This window comes from Artemia franciscana, chromosome 7 (genome assembly GCF_032884065.1).
Source record: "Artemia franciscana chromosome 7, ASM3288406v1, whole genome shotgun sequence".
NCBI lineage: Eukaryota > Metazoa > Arthropoda > Branchiopoda > Anostraca > Artemiidae > Artemia > Artemia franciscana.
The window spans coordinates 55,982,984-56,008,977 of record NC_088869.1 but is presented as its reverse complement, the minus strand read 5'-3'; the positions used below and the strand labels follow the sequence as shown (position 1 = coordinate 56,008,977).

The window sequence follows — 25,994 nt, the reverse complement described above, 5'->3', positions numbered from 1 at the left end:
ATTTGCCATTCATTTTTATTTTTGACTCACTCACATGCCCGGTGTCACATTTCTTTTAACCTTGTGTGTGTCTTGGCTCTTCATTTTTACTTTTGACAAGCTGCCCTTTTCTTCTAACCCCCCCCCCCGCGGAAAAGACCTCCCCGGAAAATAACCGCCGAAAATACCCCCACCCCGGAAAATACCTTCCCCCAAACAGAAAAAATTCTCCGTAAAATACCCCCCCCCCCTTGGAAAATACCTCAGTGGAAAATTCCCCTCGGAAAACACACACACACACACACACACACACACATATATATATATATATATATATATATATATATATATATATATATATATATATATATATATATATATATATATATACATATTTAGCATATATATGTTGCTGCCTGAGTGGTCTTACCATTCAACGATTTTACAAATTTTACTCTTGTATTAAGCGATGTTACTTGAAAGTGGTATATATATGGTAATAAAAATGCTTAAAGAAAAATATGTCATTTAATTATTTTCATTTTCAGAAATATAATTGAATCTTTTGTCTGCAACTTCTTTGAGACACTGGTGATTATATGCCCTTCATACCTGTGATTCCCAACGTGGGGCGCATGCCCCACCGATCGGGTATGGCCGGAATGTGCACCCTTCAGTTAACTACACTTTCGAGGCTCAATTTCGAAAAATGTTTTTTCATACGAATGGCATAACATCCAATTGCATTTGAATAGCAAACAAGGTACACGATAATACATTGTGTAAAGGGTGTTGTATTCAGACAATGTTTTAATGGCACTTGGTATTAACCAAGTGACATATAGCGATCGCAAATTCTGTCGGTCTGTCTGTCTGTCCCGGTTTCGTTACTTTAGGCACTTCCAGGTTAACTAGGACGATGAAATTTGGCAGGCGTATCAGGGAGCGGACCAGATTAAATTAGAAATAGTCGTTCTCACGATTTGATCATCTGGGGCGGAGTGGGGGTCGGTTAATTCGGAAAAAAATAGAAAAAATGAAGTATTTTTAACTTACGAACGGGTGATAAGATCTTAATGTAATTTGATATTTGGAAGGATATCGTGTCTCAAAGCTCTTATTTTAAATCCCGACCAGAACCGGTGACATTGGGGAGAGTTGGGGGGAACCTAAAATCTTGGAAAACGCTTAGAATGGAGGGATAGGGATAAAACTTGGTGGAAAAAAATCAGAAGTCCTAGATAAGTGATTGACATAACCGGAACGGATCTGCTCTGTTTGGGGGAGCTGGGAAGGGGGTTATATCCGAAAATTAGAAAAAAATGAGGCATTTTCAACTTACGAAGGAGTGATCAGATCTTAATGAAATCTGAAGTTTGGAAGAATATCGTGTTTCAGAGCTCTTATTTTAAATCCCGACTGGATCCGGTGACCTTGGGGGGAGTTGGGAGGGGAACCAAAAATCTCGGAAAACGCTTAGAGTGGAGGGATGGGGATGAAACTTGGTGGTAAAAGTAATCTTAAGTCCTAGATACGCGATTGAAATAACCGAAATGGATCCGCTCTCTTTGGGGGAGTTGGGGGAGGAGGGTTATTTCTGAAAAATTAAAAAAATGAGGTATTTTTAACTTGCGAAGGAGTGATCGGATTTTAATGAAATTTGATGTTTAGAAGGATATCATGTCTCAGAAATCTTATTTTAAATTCCGACCGGATCCGGTGAAGAAGAAGTTGGGGGGGGGGCGGAACCTAAAATCTTGGAAAACGCTTAGAGTGGAGGGATCGGGATGAAACTTGGTGGGGAAAATAAGCACAAGTCCTAGACACGCGATTGACATAACCGGAACGGATCTGCTCTCTTTGGGGGAGTTGGGGGAGGGTTAATTCTAAAAAATAAGAAAAATGGGGTATTTTTTACTTACGAAAGAGTGATCGTGGCTTAATGAAATTTCATATTTATTAGGACCTCGAAACTCGGATCTCTTATTTTAAATCCCGACCAGATCCAGTGTCATTAGGGGATGACCGGAAATCTTGGAAAACGCTTAAAGCGGAGAGATCAGGATGAAACTTGGTGGAAAGAATAGGCACAAGTCCAAGATAGGTGACTGACATAACCGAACCGGATCCGCTCTGTTCGGTGGAGTTGGGGGGGGGAGTAATTCGGAAAAATTAGTAAAAATGAGGTATATGTTACTTATGAACGGGTGATCAGATCTTAATGAAATTTGATATCTAGAAGGATCTTGCGCTTTAGAACTCTCATTTTAAATCTCCACCAGATCCGGTGACATTGAAGGGAGTTGGAGGGGGAAACCGAAATTCTTGGAAAACGTGGAAATCGAGGTATCTTAGCAATGGGTGATCGGATCTTAATTGAACTTGATATATAGAAGAATCTTATGTCTCAGATGCTCCATTTTTAATTTGAATTGGATCCGGGGACATAGAGGGTTGGAGGGGGAAACAGAAATCTTTGAACCTGGAAATCTTGGAAAACCCTTAGAGTGGAGAGATCGGGATGAAACCCGATGGGAAGAATAAGCAGAAGTTATAGATACGAGATTGACATAATTGGTACGGATGCGTTCTCTTCGAAGGAGCTGGGGGTTGTTAATTTGGAAAAATCAGAAATATTGAGATATTTTTAACTTAAGAACGGGTGACCGCATCTGAATGAAATTTGGTATTTAGAAGGAACTCATGTCTCAGAGCTCTTATTTGAAATCCCGACCAGATCTTTTGACATTGGGGTGAGTTGTAGGGGGAAACCAGAAATCTTGGGAAACGCTCATAAGTGTAGTAGATACGTTATTGACGTAACCGGACTGGATCCACTCTCTTTGGTGGAGTTAGGTGGTGGGGTTCAGTGCTTTGGCGAGTTTGGTGCTTCTGGACGTGCTAGGACGATGAAAATTGGTAGGCGTGTCAGGGAGCTGCACAAATTGACTTGATAAAGTCGTTTTGCCCGATTCGACCATCTGGGGGGCTGAAGCGAGAGGAAACATTACAAAAATTGATATATTTTTAACTTACGAGTGGGTGATTGGATCTTAATGAATTCTGATATTTAGAAGGACCTCGTGACTCAAAGCTCTTATTTTAAAACCCGACCGGCATTAAGCCTCTGATGTTCGTTTTAAAGCTATTTATTGATTCTTAGAATTTTGCTAGAGCTCATAACATATGAGTTCTTGGCTCTTGGCTCTTCTGAACTCGTCACAAGTGCCATATGAGCTCTTAGCTCTTGTTTATTAGTGTAAAACATGCCTACAGGAAGGGAACCACCCCCAAAAGAAAAAAATAAGTTTGGTCTCCTTTCAGTGACGCCAATTCGCAAAAATGCTGGTGGAGGGGCAAGGATATTCACCCATTTGTCAATGAGGATACAAAAGCAAAACAAGATTGAGCAAACATACTTAAAACAGGGAGCAGCGGTTGCTTCGCTGTTTGAATAAATCGTCGACTAATCTATCCAAATCCAGCTTCTCCTCTTTTTCAGTGGCCTTGGTCACAAGTTTACTGAGTCTGTCATTTCCCGTAGTCAATCGCAGATAACCCTTCATACGCTCTAATGCCGAGAAAAATCGTTCATTACTGGTAGCGGTCACGGGTAAAGTAGCAACAAGTTTCATCAATTTTACCACTGCAGAATAGGCGATTAGGAGGTGGATAAAATTTTGATAGTTCGGACCAGACCCTGTTTAAAAAGCATCACATTGTCAAAGATTCAACTTTGCAAGAAAAAGCTGGGATTCTAGGGCGTATTCATACACATCGAGAATCATTTTATAATGACGCATTACCCTTTCAACTTTAGGAAATCAGACATTGAAGGGTAGAAGGCAGATAAAGCGTCGAACAGAGGCATATTTTGCATGGAATGTATGTCAGTCTTGCTCGTGAGATGGTCTTTTACCTCAAAGTAAAGAAACTTACCGGGAAACAGAACATCAGTCAGCCAGTTCAATGTGGACTAGCTGACTGATACCCCGTATACCAGTTTTTGAATTTGAAAGAGTTTTTGAAACGAATGGAAATGATTTGGCTTCTCGTCTTCCGAGCACTGATTTTGGATTTTCGAGGCTTCGATTTCTGGATATCGTTTAAAGCCAAGGATTTGGTTATGTTTGTCCGGAAGTTTTTATTTGTGATCATTTCTCAGCTTTTAGAGTGTCTTGTATGTCCAGAAATCAGTTCAAGTGCCTTATATATGAGGCAACTTTCGGCTTGAAGGTGCTCTGACAAACAATTTACAATGACTAACACTTTTTTCCGTTCTATACAAAGTTGAGAGAAAAGAGGCCGAGTTGATTTTTCAATTGTCGTTTTGCTTTACACGGTGCCTCGCCGTCAGAAATATTAGAGACTGGAGCTAGCAAAGAAACAATACAATTAAATATGGCCTTCACCTTGTAACAACATGTGTAAAACCTGCGTCTTTGAACGGTCCCCTCAATCTCAAAGAATTTTTGCCTGCTAATACCAGTAGTACTGCATGATATTTATACGTATAGCCTTTGCACCACAGAGAAAAATTCCAAAAGTTCCCTGATGTTCTTGTGGCAATCAGTCAAAACTAAGTAAAATCTATAGGCGTGACGGTGTAAAAAATTCCATGAGGCACCCTCCCACTAAACTTTTCTTGAACTCCGTTAGATTCCCCACTTATAACAAATATGCCGTCCTAATGTTTGGCAACATACAACAACAAACTTACCAAACACTTTTCTATAGTTTCACAAGCTGAGGTGGATAAGTTTTCGGCGTCTAATATTCACATGTAATAGCAGCCAATTAGTCGCTCCACTATTTCTTCATTTGATATATACCTGAATAGGATTGCTAATTGTTTTTTTCTAGAAATATCTCTTATCAAGTCAATAAGAATAGCATTTAGTACTAATTATCTTAATTTCCACCGATGGTGACACACAATTCCTATGTGTTTTACCACCATCATGTTGCTTCAGTGAACCAGAACTGTCTTTCCACTTACAAAATCCTGTCTCGATGAAAGCCTTTTTTTCAGCGGTCTTCTTAGCTCGAAGAGCCCCTCTATATAAATGGTTGCAGGAAAAACAAAACACATACTCTAAGTTTTATGAGTGTTAAGTCCATCTGTAAGTCTTAAAGCAACGTGGTTTTGCTGGTGTTGAGCTGAAGACGGCCCTTTGACATAGGGCCAAAATATTCACTGAATTGAATTCTACTGCTTTGAAAATTTCCTTATTGTTTTTAAGTTGTTGTTTGATTTCTACTAAGCTTCACAGTTTTGTCTTCTTTTTTAAGGTTTTTAAATTGTTGTAATCCCTTGTCAAATATATGCAAATATTTATGCAATTACTAGTTTTTTGCTCTCTAAGTAATTTAATATAAACTTCTCCATACATGACAATCTTCAATTTTTCCACATAAGTTTGACACGTGTGACAACATCATTGCAATGTTGATGAATACAAAAATGAAGTCACTCATATAATTTTCTTCTTCTATAATTAAGGCTTTTAAGGAATTTGCTCAAACTTCTGATCCATCTAGATCGTTTTTCTAGGCCAGAATATCCCATGACACCAATTTTCCCGAAGAAATATTGAGCTGTTTTCGATAAAAAGAAATACATATATACATATACATAAATATACAGTTTTTTCTCGATTGTAGAGAGAGTAAATCCCAAGTAGGTTTTTTTTAGCTATTTTTGTAAGCGCATTTGAAAAAAAAAAACACGAAAAAAACCCCAAGGATTCTCTTTTTGACGAACAATGCTTCGAAGATTATGTAAAATAGAAAACAAAACTGCCTACAAGAGATAAAAAAGGTTTTACAAAAGCAAGAGAATTTCAAAAATCTTTACGGTCTATCCTGAGGATATACCATAGCTGAACTGTGTGCTTATGATAAGTTGATCTGGTTTGGAGCAGCGGTATTAATTCCTGACAATGTAGGTGGGTGGTCTTTTCTTTTAAATCTCGGGTTGATTTTTTTTGTTTTTTACGGTTTTCCATAAAAATATATAAAAACACATTTGAGGGCAAAAATTCAAGGAGACCCCCCCTCCCTCAGCCCTCTGAAATTGATGCCACTGGTTCGAGGTGTATGGTAGCCACCCTTCGTATGTAAAGCTTGCAGAAGTATTCCCTTTCTGAAACAGTTGCAATGGCAACAGCATTCTTACTTCATTCTTAACAGTACTACTTTAATGAATTCTATTTTTTAGGCGTATTTAGTCTCTTTTGTTTTAGTTTCTTGTGTTTCATTGTTTCTTTTATCTTCGGCTAAATAATTCCGAACTTTTATTTTTCCATCCATTTTTCTTGCCCTTTCCGCTATTTTATATTTATTTATTCTTATTTAACAGCGAACGTAAAATTCTCGCGTTTTTAGAGCTAGGAGTAAGGGTGCATAAATGGGTCCAACAAAGACACATGAGGCTCTAAAGAATATACCCTAAACATCATTTGTATATAACATCAATCTACTAACCTACTTACATTAGCACATTACACATTAAGTCATGACAATTTTATGCATAAATTTTTATTTGGGTTGAATGAAACTGGACTTATGACATGCGCCTGAGTAAATCAGACGCATTTTATGATAAGTACCAAATTTTAATGAACCAAAAAGCGACTAATTTACTATTCCTTTTTTTCTTATGACATGCGCTTGGGTTCCCCCTTCCAAGGGACCCTAATACTCCTCCCTCAATTTTTGCCCCTCCCCCCTTTTTTAGGACTTCAAATTTTTGGGACGAAGAATTTTTGGGACTTATAATTTCTTAAGACTTTTGGACTAAGAATCTTTTTGGATTTCGAATTTTGGATTTTTATAGAATTAGGATTTTTTGGACTGAACATTTTTGGGACTTATTACTTTTTTGACTTAGGATTTTTTGACTTAGAAATTTTTGGGACTTGAAAATTTCTTGACTTAGAATTTTTGGACCTAGAATTTGTTGGGACTTAGTTTTGTACTCTGTTTTGCACGAAGTTCGATGAAGATGATACGCTTCTTTGAATCAACTTTGTAGTTAAAAATGTTTTTTTACTCTGTTTTAACCAAAGCTCGATGAAGATACGCTTCTTTGAATCAAATATGTTGAAATGTTTTGTACTCAGTATTGCATAAATCTAAATGAAAATATACTTCTTTGAATCAAATGTGTGGTAAAAAATAATTTGTTCTATGTTTTGCACAACGATCATTGAAGAGACGCTTTTTTGAATCAAATGTGTTGTTTAAATGTTATGTACTCTGTTTAGAACAAAGCTCAATGAAGATATATTTTCCGAAAACAAGTTTTTGAGCGAAACCTGGTGAAAATTAATATATCCAAAACACCTAATTATAATTTTTACAAATTATACAAATAATTATTTGTTCTCTGTTTCGCATAATGATCAATGAAGAAACGCTGCTTTGAATCAAATGCGTTGTTCGAATGTTATGTACTCTGTTTGTGCAAAGCTCGATGAAGAAATATTTCCCCAAAAAAAGTTTTTGAGCAAAACCAGGTGAAAATCAATATATCCGAAACACCTAAAATACTTAGTCTGAAGAGATTTGACGAGACCGCCGTGTGCCCCATGCAGGACAGTCGGCCCGTTCTTAAGCCGATAGTGTTCCATAGGCCCATCGTCCCTAATTTTCTCTTGGCTAACTGTCGATCCCTTTTAAACAAGATGGAAGATTTCAAAGTCTGCTCCGTAGCAGAAACACAGCTGTTGCTACTGTGACGGAAATTTGGAACCTCAATGAGGCTACAGGACGGGTTGATGGATACTGCCCATTTTAAGTATTAGAAATATTCAAAGTGACAACAGGCTCGGTGTTGGAGTAGGAATCTATATGTGGAAAGATATTTCGTGTAAACTCCTACTTGAACTCACAAATTCAGATCAAGAGGTTATATGGGCAATGTACAAAATCGCGGGATTGTCTCGTCATTTTTCATGCGTGATAACGGCATCTGCATATTACCCTGAAAGCGCACAAAACAGGCGTGACCTAGTTTTCTACCTCCAAAAAACGGTTGACACACTTAGAAGCCGATAAAGTAGTCTTGTTTTTATAATTGCTGGTGATTTTAACAAGACAAAGAAAGCTTGGCTAGCCTCCAGTCTTGCTCTTAATCAGATTGTGAACATTCTTACTCACTCGTTCGACAGTGTCCTCGATCTGATCCTTACACAAAAAGCTTGATGCACAACGTTTTGCACAAAGCTTGATTCTTTGAATCAAATGCGTGGTTCAAAAAGTTTTGCCCTCTCTTTTGCTCAAAGCTCGATGAAGATACGCTTCTTTGAATAAAGTGTGTGGTTCAAAAATTCTGCACTCTTTTTTACACAAAGCTCGATGAACATATCTTTCTTTGAATCAAATGTGTTGTTCAAAATGTTTTGTACTCCGGTTTTGCACATGCCTCTATGGAGATACGTTTCTTTGAATCAAGTGTGCGGCTCAAAATGCTTTGTACTCTTTTTTACACAGAGCTCAATGAACATACGTTTCTTTGAATCTAATGCGTGGTCCGAAATGCTTTGTACTCTTTTTTGCACAAAGCTAGATAAAAATAAATTTTTTGAATCATATGTATAGTTCAAAATGTTTTGTACTCTGTTTTGCAAAAAGCTCGATGAAGATACATTCCTTTGAATCAAATGTGTGAATCAACATATTTTTGTTCTGTTTTCCACAAAGCTCGACGAAGATGCATTTCTTTTAATTAAATATGAAAGAGAAACAAGCCAGTCAGACACACAGTTACAGAGAGAGAGAGAGAGAGAGAGAGAGAGAGAGAGAGAGGGAGAGAGAAAGAGAGAGACAGAGAAATTTACCTACAAACATGCAGAGACAGATGTACAAACACCCAAAGGCAGACACAGAGACAAAATAACACCTATTCAGAAAACACGCACCAAAAAATCAGAAAAACACACAGATTCAGACACAAAAATACACAAGGACAGACACGGGGAAAATCAAACACTTGCTCGAACACATAGGCACAGAGAAAGAAAGACAAGCAAACAGTTGCTCAGACACACAGGCAAAGAGAGAGAGAGAGAAAGACAAAAAAACATACAAACATACCGAGTCACATACACAAACACACAAAGACTGACATGGGTGCACCACGCTAAGAGATTGTAAATGAACCTAACTTGAATGAAGTTATTTCAGACACACAGACACAGAGAGTGAGAGCGAGACAAAAACAGCTACAAGCACGAAGAGTCAGACACAAAATCACACAAAAACACGTGTGTGAGAGGTTAGTTCACATTAAAGTAGCTACATTTAAGTTAGGTTCGTTTAGGTTTTGTTAGCGTGGCCGACTCCACTAACTTAACCTCACGCTCGTGTACTTTTTTGTTTGTGTGTCTGATTGTGTGTGTTTGTTGGTGTTTTCGTTTCTGTCTCTCTCTCTCACTCTCTCTCTCTATGTCTGTGTGTCTGAGCGGATGTTTGCTTGTCCCTGTTTCTATTTTTGTGCATTTGCGTGTCTGAGTCTTTGTGTTCTTATGCGTTTTTGTTTCTCTCTTTCTGTGCCTGTGTGTCTTAGCGGCGTTTTTCTTGTCTCTCTTTCTGTACCTATGTGTCTGAGCGGGTGTTCACTTGTCCCCGTCTCTGCCTTTGTGTGTTTGTATCCTGATTCTGCATGATTGTATGTGTTTTTATCTTTCTCTCCATGTACTTGTGTGTCTGTGTGGATATTTGATTCTTCGTTTCTGTCTTTGTGTGTCTGAGTCAGATTTCTCTCTCTCTGTCTGTATCTCTCTCTCTCTCTCTTTCTCTCTCTCTCTCTCTGTATCTGTGTGTCCGAGTGGCTGTTTTTCTTGTCTCTCTCACTGTGGTATCTGTATGTCTAAGCAGGTGTTTTCATGTCTCTGTGTCTGTCTTTGTGTGTTTGCATGTCAGACTGTTTGTAGGCATTTTCTCTCTCTATCTCTGTGCCTGTGTGTCTGACTGGCTGTTTGCTTGCTTCTCTCATATTTGATCCACACAACTCTGTTTTGCTTTTTGCAAAACAGAGTAGAAACATTTTGATCCACTCATTTGATTGAGAGAAACGTATCTTGATCGAGCTTTGTTCGAAAGAGAGTAGAAGACATTTTGAACCACACACTTGATTCAATGAAACGTATCTTCATCGAGCTTTGTGAAAAGCAGAATACAAAAAAACATTTTAAACCACACATTTGATTTAAAGAAGCGTATCTTTATCGAGCGTTTGACAAAACAGAGTTCAAAATAAACTGGAACATACATTTGATTCAAAATATGTTTCTTCATCTAGCTTTCTGCAAAACAGAGCATAAAACATTTTGTATCACACATTTTATTCTAAGAAAATTATTTTCATCGAACTCTGGGGAATACAGAATAAAAAATTTGAATCACACATTTGACTCAAAGAAAGGTATCTTCATTTAAGCTTAATGAAGAACAGAGTAAAAAAAAATTTTGAACCACGCATTTCATTCAAAGAAAGGTATCTTCCTCGAGCTTTGGTTTAACAGCGTACTAAACATTTCGAACCGCATATTTTATTCAAACAAGCATTCTTCATCAAGTTTTGTGCAAAACAGAATACAAAACATTTTGAACCACACATTTGATTAAAAAAAAGTGTATCTTCATAGAGTCTTGGTAAAACAAAGTATGAAACATTTTTAACTAATTTGAGTCAAAACAAAGTTTCTTCATCAAGCTTTGTGAAAAACAGAGTGTATAAAATTTCTAATCACACATTTGATTCAAAGAAATGTATTTTCATCGAGCTTTGGGTAAAACAGATAAAAAAAAATGTGAACCACACATTTGATTCAAAGAAAGGTATCTTCCTCGAGCTTTGGTTTAACAGCGTACTAAACATTTCGAACCGCATATTTTATTCAAACAAGCATTCTTCATCAAGTTTTGTGCAAAACAGAATACAAAACATTTTGAACCACACATTTGATTAAAAAAAAGTGTATCTTCATAGAGTCTTGGTAAAACAAAGTATGAAACATTTTTAACTAATTTGAGTCAAAACAAAGTTTCTTCATCAAGCTTTGTGAAAAACAGAGTGTATAAAATTTCTAATCACACATTTGATTCAAAGAAATGTATTTTCATCGAGCTTTGGGTAAAACAGATAAAAAAAAATGTGAACCACACATTTGATTCAAAGAAATATACCTTCATCAAGCTTTGGGTCAAACAGCGTACAAAACATTTAAAACCACACATTTGATTCAAAGAAGTGTATTTTCATCCAGCTTTGAGAAATAAAGGGTACTCACATTTGATTTTGTACAAAGCTTGCATACTACACATTTGATTCAAAGAAGCGTATCTTCATCGAACTTTGTGCAAAACAGAGTACAAAATATTTAAAACCTTACATTTGATTAAAAGAAACATTTCTTCATCGGACTTTATGCAAACCAGAGTACAAAACATTTGGACCACATATTTGATTTATAGAAGCATATATTCATCTTGCTTTGTGTAAAACACAGTACGAAACATTTTGAACCACACATTTGATTCAAAGAAGTGTATTTTCATCCAGCTTTGAGAAATAAAGGGTACTCACATTTGATTTTGTACAAAGCTTGCATACTACACATTTGATTCAAAGAAGCGTATTTTCATCTAACTTTGTGCAAAACAGAGTGAAAAATATTCCGAACCATGCATTTGTTTCAATGAAACGGATCTTCATCAAGCTTTGTTGGAAACAGAGAAAAAAACACTTTGAACTACACATTTGTTTCAATTAAATGTATCTTCATCGTACGTTGTGCAAAACAGAGTACAAAAAATTCTAATTTTCGAAAAACTCTAAGTCCCCAAAAAAGGCCTGGCCAACGTTTGGGGAGGGGTATTGTCGTTCCTTTGAGGTTGGACATGGACGACCATAAGCTCCCTCTAAAAAATGTCATGGCAATTGATTCATTTGGGAACATAATTTCTCCAATTTACAATACCCTAGTGCGTGTCATAAGAAAAAAAGTGGTAGCAGATTTGTCACTTTTCGATCCACAAAAATTTGGTTCACATTATAAAATGTGTCCAATTTACTTTACTTAAGTGCGTGTCCTAAGACCAGTTTCATTTAACTCAATTAATACAATTTGTTTATATAATTGTCAGGACTTGAACTTGTGATTTGCTCATTTAAGTAGGTCATTAGGTTTATGGTATGTGCAAAAGAGGCTTAGGGTATCCTCCTTAGAATCTTAAATAAAGTTAAATTTCCAATTTCTTTCACTCCAACACTAAATGGAGCTACTAATCTAAGGTAGGAATTGTATTCTGTTTTTACTTAATTTAGAATGGAATTTCTCGCGAAAGATTACTAATTTGCACTAGTTATTTAATATAATTGTTGTATTCCACCAGTTAAAGATGACCAAAGAAGCATCTACGTCAGATGTCTTAACCATCTTGTTAAATACTTTGAAGCTGATAAGTCTTTCGAATTCAAAAGAGAAAAATGACTGGGAAGTGGCTATATCGCAAATACGGGAAGTCAAGAAGAAGCTGAATCATAATTTCGGAGATGAGATGCACGCTGCTCTAGAAAAAAAAGTACAGTACATTGTACAAGAAGGTTTTCTTGACCCGTTATTCCCGCATATACTTAGTATAGCTGAACTAAGGAAAGAGATTAATTATGTGGATCTGATAAAGGAGACATATGAGAAGCAGAACAAACATGAAGAAAAAGTATCGGAGAAGAGGTAATCCGAATTTTAGTTCTTATTCAAGGATAAAACTAGAGAAAAAGTACTTGCAAAAAATTTTGTGACTTAAAAAACTTTTCGTTCATTTTAATTTTATAAAATTTCACACAAAAGAACCAATCATTTTTTTTATCTACTTAAAATAATGCCAGTCCTGATCATCAGGTTCTTTGATCCACGTAGTCATGTTTTTGAAAACGCGGCATTGTCATAAAAATAGACCAATGGAGATGACGCCTACTTTTTAACACTGACATATCCTACAGCCCTGACATAACACTACTTTATAACACTGGCTTTTTAACGTATCTATATCGAAATATATGCCCAAACCTACCAAATATATGCCATCGTGGTTGCAGCGCTAGCTACAACCTTGTAAAGGATGAATTGTAACACATAGTAGCGAAAAACTATAAAACGGGTTAAAAAAAAATGGAAAATTTGAAACAATTGCCATTTCTACCTGATTCAGGAATGGTACCAGTTTTGTCCTAATAGTTAAAGTTTTGTCGTATTTTTGTTTTAATAAGAAAGTGTCATTCTGAATATGGTACAAGATACCCTATCGTTAGATCTTTACGCAGGTGTCAAGTTGGAGCCCTCTGACTTAGACGAAATACTACTAGCTATAAAAAAAGGAAAAACTGTAAAATAATAAACCACTGGGGAATAGTTGCAATGTCGGTGGAAATTTACAATTCAAGCCCGAGACTTCTTGCTAACCACCTATAAAAACACCTGACAATTATCTGAGAATTAGAGCTAAAATTTAAACATAATTGGTATTTTCATGTAGCATAAAAATAGATAACCAATCAAGGAGTTCGATTATAGATAATCGTAGTTCTAGTTGCTAATTAAGCGTTATGCAATTGTGTGAAATTGGAACTTTATCGAGTAAACCGAAAAACGGCAGAGTTAATTACCTAATAAATAGTTTCACTTTTTTATTTAATTTTTGTTTAAGCTTTTTTTTCGTTAGTTATTGAATCAAAACCCAAATTAAATAGATATTTCAATAAAATAAATACAAACAAGTTTGAATATATCCATTATTTTAGCTGGCGCATAATGTTTTTGTAGGACGAGGGTAGATAAGAGGTGACTCTAGGGGAGGGAAAGAGGGGGTACTTGACCCGGGCGCAGAAAATTTAAAATAAATTACGCCTAATAGTGGAAGCTTTTGTTAAAAATATATCTCTTTATTTTTACAATTAGTCTTTGTGTTAGATTTAGATATTGCCACCTAGTGTAGAAGGGACCACAGTCTATTGCGAAAGTTTAAATAACAGTTAAGATCCGTATTTGAAAATTGTTTAATAGGAAAAAGCTACTAAGAAATGGTGACTATTTCCGGCCTTTGCACTTTTGGGCTTTTGGGGGAGGATAATGTTTAAAACGATTTCCTCTACAGACTAGCTTACGGAAGTGTACAGATTTTGAGAATTATTACGAGTCAATTTGTTTGAGCTATTTTTGGACAAATATTTTGTCTAATTGGTGAAGGAGTATTTTATTTGTTTTTAAGCTTCATCTCTATCCAGTTATAAGGTGCAAAAACAAGTTAAGTCGTATTATGGTGTTAAACAAGCTTGATTTCGATTTTGTCCCAAACGTGGGCTAAGTTTGTATGCATTTTTATGGTAATTGTTCATTTTTTCAGATATTCAATCTGCATTTTCATTTATTGGTCTGATTTTAAATGAAATTTAGCTACGAGTTTACAACAACTTACAGAAAATGGAGTAGAAAAGTGACATTATTAAATAAATTTATTTTTTTTAGAATTTGGGACTAAATTTGAAGTTCGAAGTTAACTGATTCTGGCCAATACCGACCTTGACAGATGTTGGAGTTTACCCTGCACAATTATGACCCCTAGCATAATATTTATTTTATGAATTATCTTGAGCCCAGTACCAACCAAACATTCTCCTACTAGATGTTTTCTTATTTCCACAGTCATCTGATATTTTTTGTAAACTATGGAATCAGCTATTCTAGTTGTTGTAAGGTGATTCTTAAAGTTCCCAACTCCCGTAATGGCTCCAATAACCATTCGTATTTCAAACCTTTAAGTAGAAGGAAACGTTTAGTCTGCATGGGGTCAAAATTTTGAATTACTTGCTTTGTTTCTTCACAGTCATACAACCTTTCTATGTTGATTTTTGTCCATCCTCTCAAGGGTCTATTTCTTTATAGCTGCTTTCTAACAAATTCAAGAGATAGGAATTAAAGGTTGTGGTCAATAAGAAGTCATTGATGCCTTAGCTTTAACCGGTTTATCTGCCGATTCATTACCTGTGATCCCAGACCGTCTGGGGGCCCACACAGTTGCAATTTGATTGCCATTTGGTTCTTAGCACCCAGAATTGCTTTTTCCCTACTTTTAATATTCTCAAGAGCCTCAAGGCATATTTTTTTTTTAAGGAAAGATGCATGTGTCCCTACCTGTACTTAGAATTGTTCCGTTATTTTGGATACTTGTTCTTGTCCATTCATGTCAGCATGGAATACCCTTTACAAATTTACTTAAGTGATAAATCGGGGTATTATGATAAACCCCTGCTCCAGCTCCCCATTTTACTTGGTCTTGCGATCTACCTTTATAACAGATTATTGCTCTGTTTTAGTAAAGCAGAACAATATCCAGCTTCTTTTCATTCTAGCTTTTATTACAATCTAAAATTTCGCTACAAGTTTTACCAACGGAACACTATTATTTTTGAGCACCTACAGGTCCCAGCACTTAAGCAGTGTTGAGACATAGGTATCGGTGTGAATTTTTATTTTTACATTCTGTCTCTGTGTACTTTGATCAACAATCTTTGACCTGACAACACTTATTATTGCTTCTACCTCTAGAAAATTTTCTACACCGTCGCTTAATTCTTTTCAGGAACAAAACGCAGCTATGCTTTTGTGCCCATACCTGAATAGTGTTGAGTAATGGCTGTCGTAATTCAAGCAGGGTCTCAGATATCTACCTCCTTCGAGATACTAGATCATTGGTGTATGCCTGAGAGCACCCATAGTAACGATCTAATTGATTAAAATAATTTATAATTGGTTTACTCATGTACAGAGCAGAGAACTTACTTTCCTTGAAGACAACCTTTTACAACAGCTTTTGACCTTTTTACTCCCTTTACCTTAACTTTCGATGACATGAGTTTTGGTTTTGGAGTGTATGGGAGCTCCATTTTTTGTATAGCTTTGTCTATTTTCTCTTCTTCAATGGGTATTTCTATGGGTTAGAAACTGACGTTATCAAAAACCCCTTTTATGTTTAGAAATATGCCTAAAGCATATGTCTTAGTTCCCAGTGCCTGCTTTATGCACCATACCCGTTGGTGTATGACTATTTATGTAGAATATCTTCTTTTAAAACCCATTTATTTTTTGAACGCAAAATTTTTGGTCTCAGAATTGCTTATGAGGGATTATCATCCCCCAAAGACGAATTATCATCTTTCCCAAGTTTAGGTATAAAAACACCTCTTACTTTTAGCCATATCTTGCGGATGCAGCCTAAAGTAAGGCTTCTCTTGGAGTGGCAATTCAATGTGTTTCAACTTTTGCATTCTTTCTGGAGCCTGATGAGATAAATCCTTTGAGCACCTGAGCCTTGAAAAGGCTGGAAGTCACCCATAGATTTTTGATTCGATCAACCCTTAAAACCTGAGATACCTTGGATTAGGGTTAATAACTACTAGGTTTACGGTCTAGGGTTTCTTCTGAGTTTACTGTGGGAGTACAAGTTTCCTTCCAGACACTGTCTAAGTGGACCCGGGTCTCCTGTTTTTGGTCCTCTGTAGCTTGATACTAACTTCTTCTGACTCTATGTTTTCACGGAAATTCCTTTATTAAATTCTTGTTACTCTCCTTATTTCTTTTTTTAAGGAGTTGTAGACCTTCCAAATATGCCTGCCAATTTCCTGGGTCAATTAGTCGGATTAGAATTTTCTTTAGCCTTTGCTCCGTTTTTCTTCTGTCATTTAACCCAGAAGTCCATTAACTATTTATTTCCACACCTTTCTCGATCGGGGCTGCTTGACTGAAAAGCAAGTCTTTTCACCTCCGTATCTGGGTCTTTCTTGATTTTACCTGTGTTGTTAGGTAAATTGTCATATTCTACGGTCAGTGCTTCATCGCAGGTGAACCAAATTGTTTTTTTTATGTTGTGTTTTTGATTTTTATTCTTTTGACACACATAGAAAATGAATTTCGTGATTCAAGGGTCCAAGAATGTCACCTGCCAGCACTCACTGCCCCCCCCCAAGGGGATCCGAGGTAAAAGTCGTAACTTCGTTTGTAAAAGATGGCTTCGCTGTCCTTTTTTAAACTTGTTTGAGAAGCAGATGTCCCCTTGTCCCAACTGGGCCAGAAACTACGCTTCTCAGTTTCACCACCTAGTTCAAAGTCAGTGGCTAAGCTATTAATTCTCCCATATCTCTTGACTTGAGACTTGGTTATACTTTCTTCTCCTTCCAAATGCTTTCATATAGTTTTTTGGTGACCACTTGGATTGATTAGATAGATAGATAGATAATTTTTTTATTTGCAACAATTACGTAAATAGATATGACAAACCAGTGCACATCCCTTTTGGCATACTTTACTGGTAGCACTGACAATATTACAATGTTACACTACGAAAATAAACATTAAGAGGTCATAAAAAAAAGCTGGTGCACTGACAAAATAAAAACAAAAATAAACCAAGCCAAAGCAAATACAACCTACAGCATCAACTTAAATATACAAAAAAAGAAAAAAACATAATAACAATAATTCCCCGCAATTCATTAAACATAAATCACCTAATTATTTGTTTAAATATTTGAAAACCGTCATAGCTTTAATTCTCGCATCCAATAATTTTGGCAAATTTTAACTTTGCGATTATGTTTTGCAATTTTTTAATAAATAGTAAGTTCTTCAATTTTGAAAAAATTATTTTTATCACTGCGTCGTTGAATTTTTTTAAAATAATTTTAAAAACTGTCGCTTATTGCTACATCCTCGCACTGATACAGGAACTGAGTTCCAAATTTTTGACACAGTATGACGGATATTGAAAACCCGCTCTTGACGTAGGACGAAATTCACACGAAAAATCTGAACGATGAGTGGTTGGATAATTATGATATTGGGAATTAGTTGAAAAAATACCAGAGAAATTCGAAGGTAAACTATTGTATAAATAATCGTGACAAATATTAGACATAGGAATTGTATGAAGTTGATCCAAAGAATATATTCCTGAAGTCCCATATAAGTGTCTAACTGAAGACCTATGCTCAACATTAAAAAAGAATTCTCATTGCTTTATTCTGGAGTATTTGGAGAGATATAAATACAGATGGAAAGGTAGAAGCCCAAACAGAAATACAATAAAGAGAATATGGGTGGACAATAGAATAATAAATTGATTTTAGAATATTTTTAGGAAAGAAAAGACATGAAAGAATACCAATATTTTGGGAAATTTTTAACGATAGTGTTTTTACATGTTTATGAAACGACAAATTTTCATCTTAAATAACACTAAGGTATTTAAGCTGACCAACCCTTTTTAATTCAACACCATTCAACAAAAGAGAGAAGCTATCTGAAATGACTGCTACAGTTCGCGAAAAAAACATATATTTGTATTTTTTTTTTCTCATTAAGAGCTAGTAAATTCCTTGAGTACCAAAAAGATACAGCTTGTAACGTGCATTCAAGGTTATGGAAAAGAACTGCTAAGTCACGGTGAGAGGAAAAAATTACTACATCATCAGCAAACATAATAATTTTACAAGGAGGCAAAACATCCCGTAAATCACATATAAAAAGAAGAAATAAAACAGGCCCCAGGACGGAGCCCTGAGGTATTCCGTAATTAATCTGGAAAGTATCTGAACGAAGACCACGGGATTTATCAATACATTCTAGTCGTCTCCCAGAAAGACAAGATGCAAAAAAATTAACGGTTTGTGTTGAAAATCCGTAAGACTTAAGTTTAGTAAGAAGCAAATAATGATTTACAGTGTTAAACGCCTTATCGACATCAAGGGAAATTGCCAAAGTATGTTGATCACCATCTAATAAATCATTTATATTCAATAAAAGTTCATGAACTGCCAGTTCAGTTGACTTTCCCCTTATACATCCATATTGAGAAGTGTGTAATATCTTATTATCAAATAAATATTTTTGTAGTCGACTATTTCCAATTTTTCCAAAATTCTACTAAAAACTGAAAGCAAAGAAATACCTCTACAATCTGAATAATCAGTTGAATCACCGGCTTGACAATTTGCGCTGAAAATACAAAATTATCCGCAGAACAACTTTGTTTAAGTTTCATAATTTTGTAGTTTGTAATTCGTAATTAATTATTTGTAAGTAATATAATTTTGTGCTATGTAATTTTGTAATTAAGTGAACTGAACTGAACTTCTCAAGGAACTGAAACTGGCGACCGTAAGGTTAACTAGCCTTTTTGGGGGCTTAAAGAAGGTGTCCTGCACACAAAAGTTTTCATCGGATGTCCATCTCCTGGTACAAAGACCAGGCATCCTAGTTTAGTGTCATTTGTCACCACCTCCTTCCCTGTGTCGTTTTCCCTTCCCAACCAAGGAATCTGATCGAATCCCCTTTCACTCTAATGAACAAAATGTCTTAAAAGAGAGCAATTTTACGCAAGATATATCATACAATTACAATGTATGTGTAATGAAATGGATGTCTTTTTCTATCGAACTTTAACCGATACTAACCATCATCCTGATTGAGATGATTTCCTCGACCTCCGCAAAGCCTGTTCTTTCGTCCGGCTATTGTTTTTGTTCCATTTATAGAAGGGACTTCTTCAGTATGTCCAGGTGTTTAAGATTCATTCTCCAAATATTTTGGAGGGTCCCACCCACCAGTATCAAACATGCTTGATCATGCAACATTCGACCCTCAGAGGAAAGGGAAGGGTCACCCATAACTCGCTTGCAGCAAGAAAGAATTGAACCTCATAAGCGGTACTACAAAAGAACTTCTCTCATAAGCGGTACTACAAGAGAACTTCTTTTTCCCACCTCGTACTCCTCCTCAACGGATTTTTCTGTGCCTTGGTCAGTTTTTAATACAATCAGGTGGATGGCTCCCCTAGGTATGGTTTTTGCATCCATTATGCTTTGATTCTGACTGATTTTTACCATGAATTTTTTTTTGTGGGTTCCACTGTCAACCTTAGAAGGAAAGGAATTTTTATACAATTCATAAAGTCGAGGAATGGACAGATGGTTCTAGCTAGAAGATTAGGATAGGACACAGTAAATACTACTCGGTTTCGGCGGCGCCCGAGGTCAAGAAAAGGACGGGGACCCGGATCAGTTGTATCCAAAGAGAAGAATGTCCTGTCAATTTGCTAATAATACTGTACTTTATCGATATGTGCCGGCTGGCAAATCAGAGTGGTGGCTGATTTGACGTACACGGCTCCGGGTATCAGCTCCACCCTAATCTGATACCCGGAAAATATCATATGGACGCTCAGGTGCAGAATGGGTGCTTACGACTTCACGTCTTGTCGGACAGATTTTATTTTTTTTTTTTTTTAGTTGTATTTTTTTTTAGCGGTATGGATAAACAAAATAAGCTTGTGGGATTTTCATCCCTTGAAGGCATGAGTGTAATCATTTCCAGTGGGATCTTCCAAGGGGGAGCTTTGCAGGGGGAAGATACCCCGGACACCATTTTAATGTCAAAAATTTGCTTCACCGAGCGAAGCTCTTTCCCCTGGTACTTCTAAGTTTAATGTATTAAGATTAAGTAATATATTAACATATTCAATTAATTAATGATTATATTATGTTTTTATTATAAATATTTTCGTTTTCTGATTCCAGAAGTCTAACGACTTATGATATTGAAGTTACTATTCAATGCAGAGACGACGGCAAAAACCTGTCCAAGAATTTCCAATGCCGATCGTGGTCACTCCTCAAAGAAATGCCTTATTTTTCAAAAGCTATCAAAGGTAATTAAAACTTGAAATTATTTTGAAAAAAAGGAAAAATTAATAAGGAATTCAGGCCATTAGAGAATTTAGAGAATGTAGGTTTTTTATACAAAATGTTACCTCGGAATGGAAGTAGTAACGGATTTTTAAACGATTCGGTTGAATTACCAGAGAAAGGACCAGGGTAGAAGACAGGGTAAACGAGTCTCACAATAACTTAAAAAATGGAACATACAAGTCTTATTATTTTGGAACATAAGCCTCCAAGAATGGTGCCGGAATTCTCAGTCTTAAAAACTGGACCAACAAATATTAGAGTCAAACTGTGAATCACATAATTTTGAATTTTTCGCTAAATTAACATGATTTTTTTCTTTTCTGCAAGTTCTTTATATTTTTCAACAGGATTAAATAAAAGTGTATCCTGGGTAGGGAGGCATGCACAAATGTAAGCAGAGGAAAGAACATCTAGCATCAGAATGTGCTGAATTTAATTGGCCGAATTGCTTCCTAGAAATTTATTTGTCTCATTGCGGTTAAGTTGATCCAATCTTTTAATGGGTAATTACATGGTAGGGTAAACACTCGCCCTTTGGACAATCCAACTAATGGTAGACAATCACTTCCCGGCCAAAAATATCGGTAATATTTCAAAAGAAAGTACTTGATCTAGGCTAAACAAAACTATCAGGTACTTTAAGGAGAGCATAGAGGAAGAATAGAGATGTGTCGTATATATATATATATATATATATATATATATATATATATATATATATATATATATATATATATATATATATATATATATATATATGCACACATATACATACCTACACATATCCATACATATATGGGTTTCAATAGACAAGTCTCTAAAATTTAGTAGTAGAAATTATCGTTTTGAATCTGTTTGTAGTTTTTTGACCTTCGATAGGATTAATGCCTGGTCTCCCACACCCAAAACAAGTTCTGTTTGACCACTAATGGTAGAATAAAGGATTAAAATATTAGAGAAAATAGTAAGTGACACTTTAGTTTCCTAAATTAATATTATGCCACTATTATAATATAAATAATATACAAATTAAATTATATATATTTAGTTAAAAAAAAAAGCCGAAGGCTTTTTACTGTTTTTACACAAGCCCGTTTTACTTTGTTGTTGTGATATATTTTAGAGAGTCTTTAGACAAGGTCAGACCAGCGGATAAATTTAACACACACCTGAGCCACTTTGAACCTTCCTTGGGAGCAATCAAAGTTTTAAACAACAAAAAAACTTCAATCGAAAAGAAGAAAATAAGCCTTCACGAAAAATATGTGAAGTTAAAGCTACTTGTTGGAGTTGATTAAATGAATATTTTCAAAACCTTAGATGTTTTTAAAAAGTGGGAAAACTGGAAATTCAACTTTTAAGAAAAAGTCCTCCGTGTGTAGTTTTAGTAGTTGCAAAAAAAAAAAAAAATTAAGAACAACACCAAGCACCAAAGCTAAGAAGCAAACAGCTCAAGAAACTACAGCTTTACTTTGAAGTTGTTGTCGTCATTGCGGATCAATAGATTGGTATTGTTGGAATTTTTCTGGACGCAAAGCCCTGTTAAATGGTGAATTTTACGGTTCATCATGCCAACACTAACAAGATAGTGGTATTACCTGAAAAATTATGATTTTGAATCAAACAAAATAAAAAGCTTGGAAAACTGAGGTTTTCACGTATGAATAGACCTGAAATGGATCCAGATGGTAACAATGTCCTTGTTTTGATTTCCTTGGTAGTTTAAGGACTGGTACTCAACAAAGGAATAAGAAGCAAAGGTGAAACTAAAAGTTTATAATTAACCCAGACGAAACAACGAAATTAACGCAGTGAATTGTTTTTTTTTCTTAAAAGTAGCTCCTTATCTTCAAAAAGTCTCTTTTACCTCTCTATATAGATGCGTGAAAGGCTGAGAAAACTAATAAATAAAATAAAAGTTGAGTTGAAACGTCAGTGACAGTTAGTTGCAATTTGCGAACGGTCATGAAAGATACCCACGATTGCTTTTTATTTTCTTTACAGAGAATTTAGTTATGTTTTTCGAAATTTTCGAAGGCTTAAAATGTTGCAAGTTTATCTGATGCATGCCTAAACAATCATATCTTATATTATTGAACGATTTTAGAAGACCCTGCGTTGTATAGCCTATGTACTAAATGATGCAGTCTGAGCCAAAAATTTTTGCTTTAGTTTTTAGGCCAAACTGACTGGTAGACTACATTGGGACCATAGAAGCAAAAGAAAATTCTGGTTCATTTGCTCATCTTTTAAGATAAAAAGATCAGAGTTTCTAATTTATAATCTACTATAATACATTATTCATTTTTTTGAAAAGTTAAACCGTGATTTCGATGGGCACTTTATCAAACTCTCAGTGTATATTGACATCTAAACTATATTATAAAGATCTGGTTGGCCATTGGTCTCATTTTCATATGTTTTGCCATTAAACCCATAGTAATAGGAATAAAGAACCTTACAAAGCAAATACTGTACTAATAGACATTACATTTATGCAAATGTGGAATTTGAAGCAGGGCGGGATCTAGGTGGTGGCGAAAGTTGGCAAGTGCCCAAAGTGGCCCGCCAAGGCGATTGCAAAAGAAGCAAAAATCATAATATTTATGGGCAAAAGTTGTAACATTTGCGGTATTGATGGTGGAGCAGGGGGGAACAAATTCTAAATTTGCCCCCCCCCGAGAAAAAAACCTAATTCCGGCTCTGCTTTAAAATAAGCCTAGTTGAGGATAAATTCATTCACAAAAATGTTTTATTAAGACCGTTATAAAAATGTAGAGATTTGTGTAAGCTTTGCAACTGTAGAAATAACCTAAAAATGATGAGAGGGTAGCAAATTTTCAGAATTATCCAGAGGAAGACCCTAAACTCCAGTTTTTACGGGGATTTGAACCCCTTAAAAACCCTCCAAAGATCAAACTTTGCGACCTTGTTATAGTACCATTCGATTCCTGGTCAAATCTCTTGGTTTATACTGAAATTTAAAAGTAGATCTGAAAAACCAGCATCATTTGGGCAACCAGTCTTGTGGATTCCCAGCATTAGGTCTTGCAAGACTTTAAATCCTGCCTGACGTGAAAAAGAGTGAATGTGTTTTTTGAAAAGAAGAGAGCAAGCTTTAAGTGTGATAATCCGCAGCTTTGGTGATTTTTTTTTTTTTAATTGAATTTTTTTTTATCTAAACATTATAGTTATTTAAGAAAATTAAATGTTTTGGATCAAAAGTGCCGTAGTATCACCAAAGAGTAAAGTATGGAAAAGGACCAATAAATTGCAACAGTGCAAACCTAGCGCTTTGTATTAAGTTTACATCAGACAATAAACCTCTAGATTACTCTTGCGCTCTACATGTTAAATGTATGATAATACTTTCTAAATGGCATAATTTAGAAAGAAAGTATTTTCAAATTTGAATCTGTCCTATCTTGCCTCACTAGGTCAAGATCTCTCGGATGTTGATATAAAAGTGCATTGTGACGTAAATGTATTCGATTGGCTGATACGTTGGATTGAGTCGCAGCAGTACAGATCACTAGAGACACCTGGATTAGAGCCAACAAATGTGGTGCCAATTATGGTATCGGCTTCATTTTTAGAAATGGAGAAATTAGTTCAACTGTGTCTCAACTATTGCCATGTAAATATTCATGAAGTCCTTGCAACCACTCAGAGCTTTGGATGTGTCAGTGATGAGCTTTTTCAGAGGTATGTTTTCCTTTTAATTGTCAAACATTATAACTGCTTAAAAGAGATATCGTATGAGGAAAAACCCTGTAAAAAGAAATATTTTACCCCGTTATTACAATTAGTTTTGAGAAATAAAACTCACAGGAAGTCTGACATTTCAGACGGAGCAACCATGTGAATACACAGAAATAGGCAAATTCATATTAAATATAAGAAATTACAGGAAAAGATGTAAAAGTATCGAAATTTAAACTATGAGATTTTAAACTATGAAAAATATGATTTAGCTGATACATAACCAGAAATTGTATATCCCAATACAAGGAGGGAGGAAGGGGAATTCCCTACTTCCATCTTACCCTTCAAAGTTCGCCTTTTTGTCGGGTTTGGCCTTGTGAATAATTCTGCTTATCGTCAACCAACATTATTGTCATAAAACAAAAAAAAACCGAATTCAGAGGGAAAAAACTGCGTAATTTTTGAAGTAAAAGCAAAAAAAGAGAAGCATTTCTTAGGTTTTTTGCGTAGAATGTCTTGAGGATGAAAATAGACTATGAACAGTAGGGGTCAGAAAGCCCTTAGGGGCTGCATGTGCCTGAGTTTGCAAAATAATTTTTTTTTGCTATTGAGAATGTTATTCTTGTTACAAGACAGTCCTGAGGGGACTTCATCCTCTCTATAGTATAGGGCCTCATTTTCACGATCTTCTCTTCAATTATTAAGATTTACGAGCCAATATGGGTCAAGTCAAGTGAAAACCACCATGTGAAAAATAAAAAGGAGCCATACAATAGGTATACTAAAGAAAACTGATCTCTTTCTATGGATGCTTGAATTATATAAGAGTATTTAAGTTTTACAATACTTTTAAAGACACCAAATTCCATCTGGGGGAGGGGCAAACTAGGGTCTGGGAGAGGCATTTCCCCCCTACCCTGTCGTACATTACCCCTCTGTAGTAAAAAGGGGATTTTGAGCCTCTGCAATTTCCATGTAATCTCTCAACCATTTTTTTTTCTAGAATTTAATTTTTTGCAGAAATCAAGAATAATTTTAAAGTGGAATCATGCGCGTAGCTTCAATCTATATAATTGGAGGAATGGAGTGAGCCTATATGCCTTTCAACATCCCCACTCCTCCCATTACCCTTATCAAAATAAAAAGAACATAAAAATTAAAAATAAAATTAAAAAGGAAGTTTGAAATAGAAGTTTAATAAAAAAAAAAAAAAAAAAAAAATAGGTCTGAAAAACTCGCTACTGGGTTGGGAGTGTAACCCAAGATTCCCTAGTGACTTGTCAGGGCTACCAATCCCAGACCAATCTGATGGTCCTTTCATAGTATTTTAGTTTAAACTTTACCGTTCTATTCAAAGCAAGTAACATTTCAAGATTACTGAAACATTGGAATGTAGAATAGCTTTATTATTTTCATTTTCTTGTAGATCAGTGCCAAATTATAAATACATTTAGTAACGCAACGCTGCCGGCTTATTGTCAAGTCTCCTCCTCTTGCATTT

General features: G+C 35.6%; 1 protein-coding gene across 1 annotated transcript in view; it reads left to right on the top strand.

Moving 5' to 3' along the window:
- LOC136029486 (SANT and BTB domain regulator of class switch recombination-like) overlaps positions 1-25,994 on the top strand; it is an 84,350-nt gene that overhangs the window by 3,512 nt on the left and 54,844 nt on the right. Inside the window, exons 2-4 of the mRNA XM_065707915.1 lie at positions 12,382-12,722; positions 20,618-20,748; positions 24,226-24,493. Coding sequence (XP_065563987.1) covers positions 12,388-12,722; positions 20,618-20,748; positions 24,226-24,493 — 734 coding nt within the window. The 5' untranslated portion in view covers positions 12,382-12,387. The remainder of the gene's footprint in view (positions 1-12,381; positions 12,723-20,617; positions 20,749-24,225; positions 24,494-25,994) is intronic.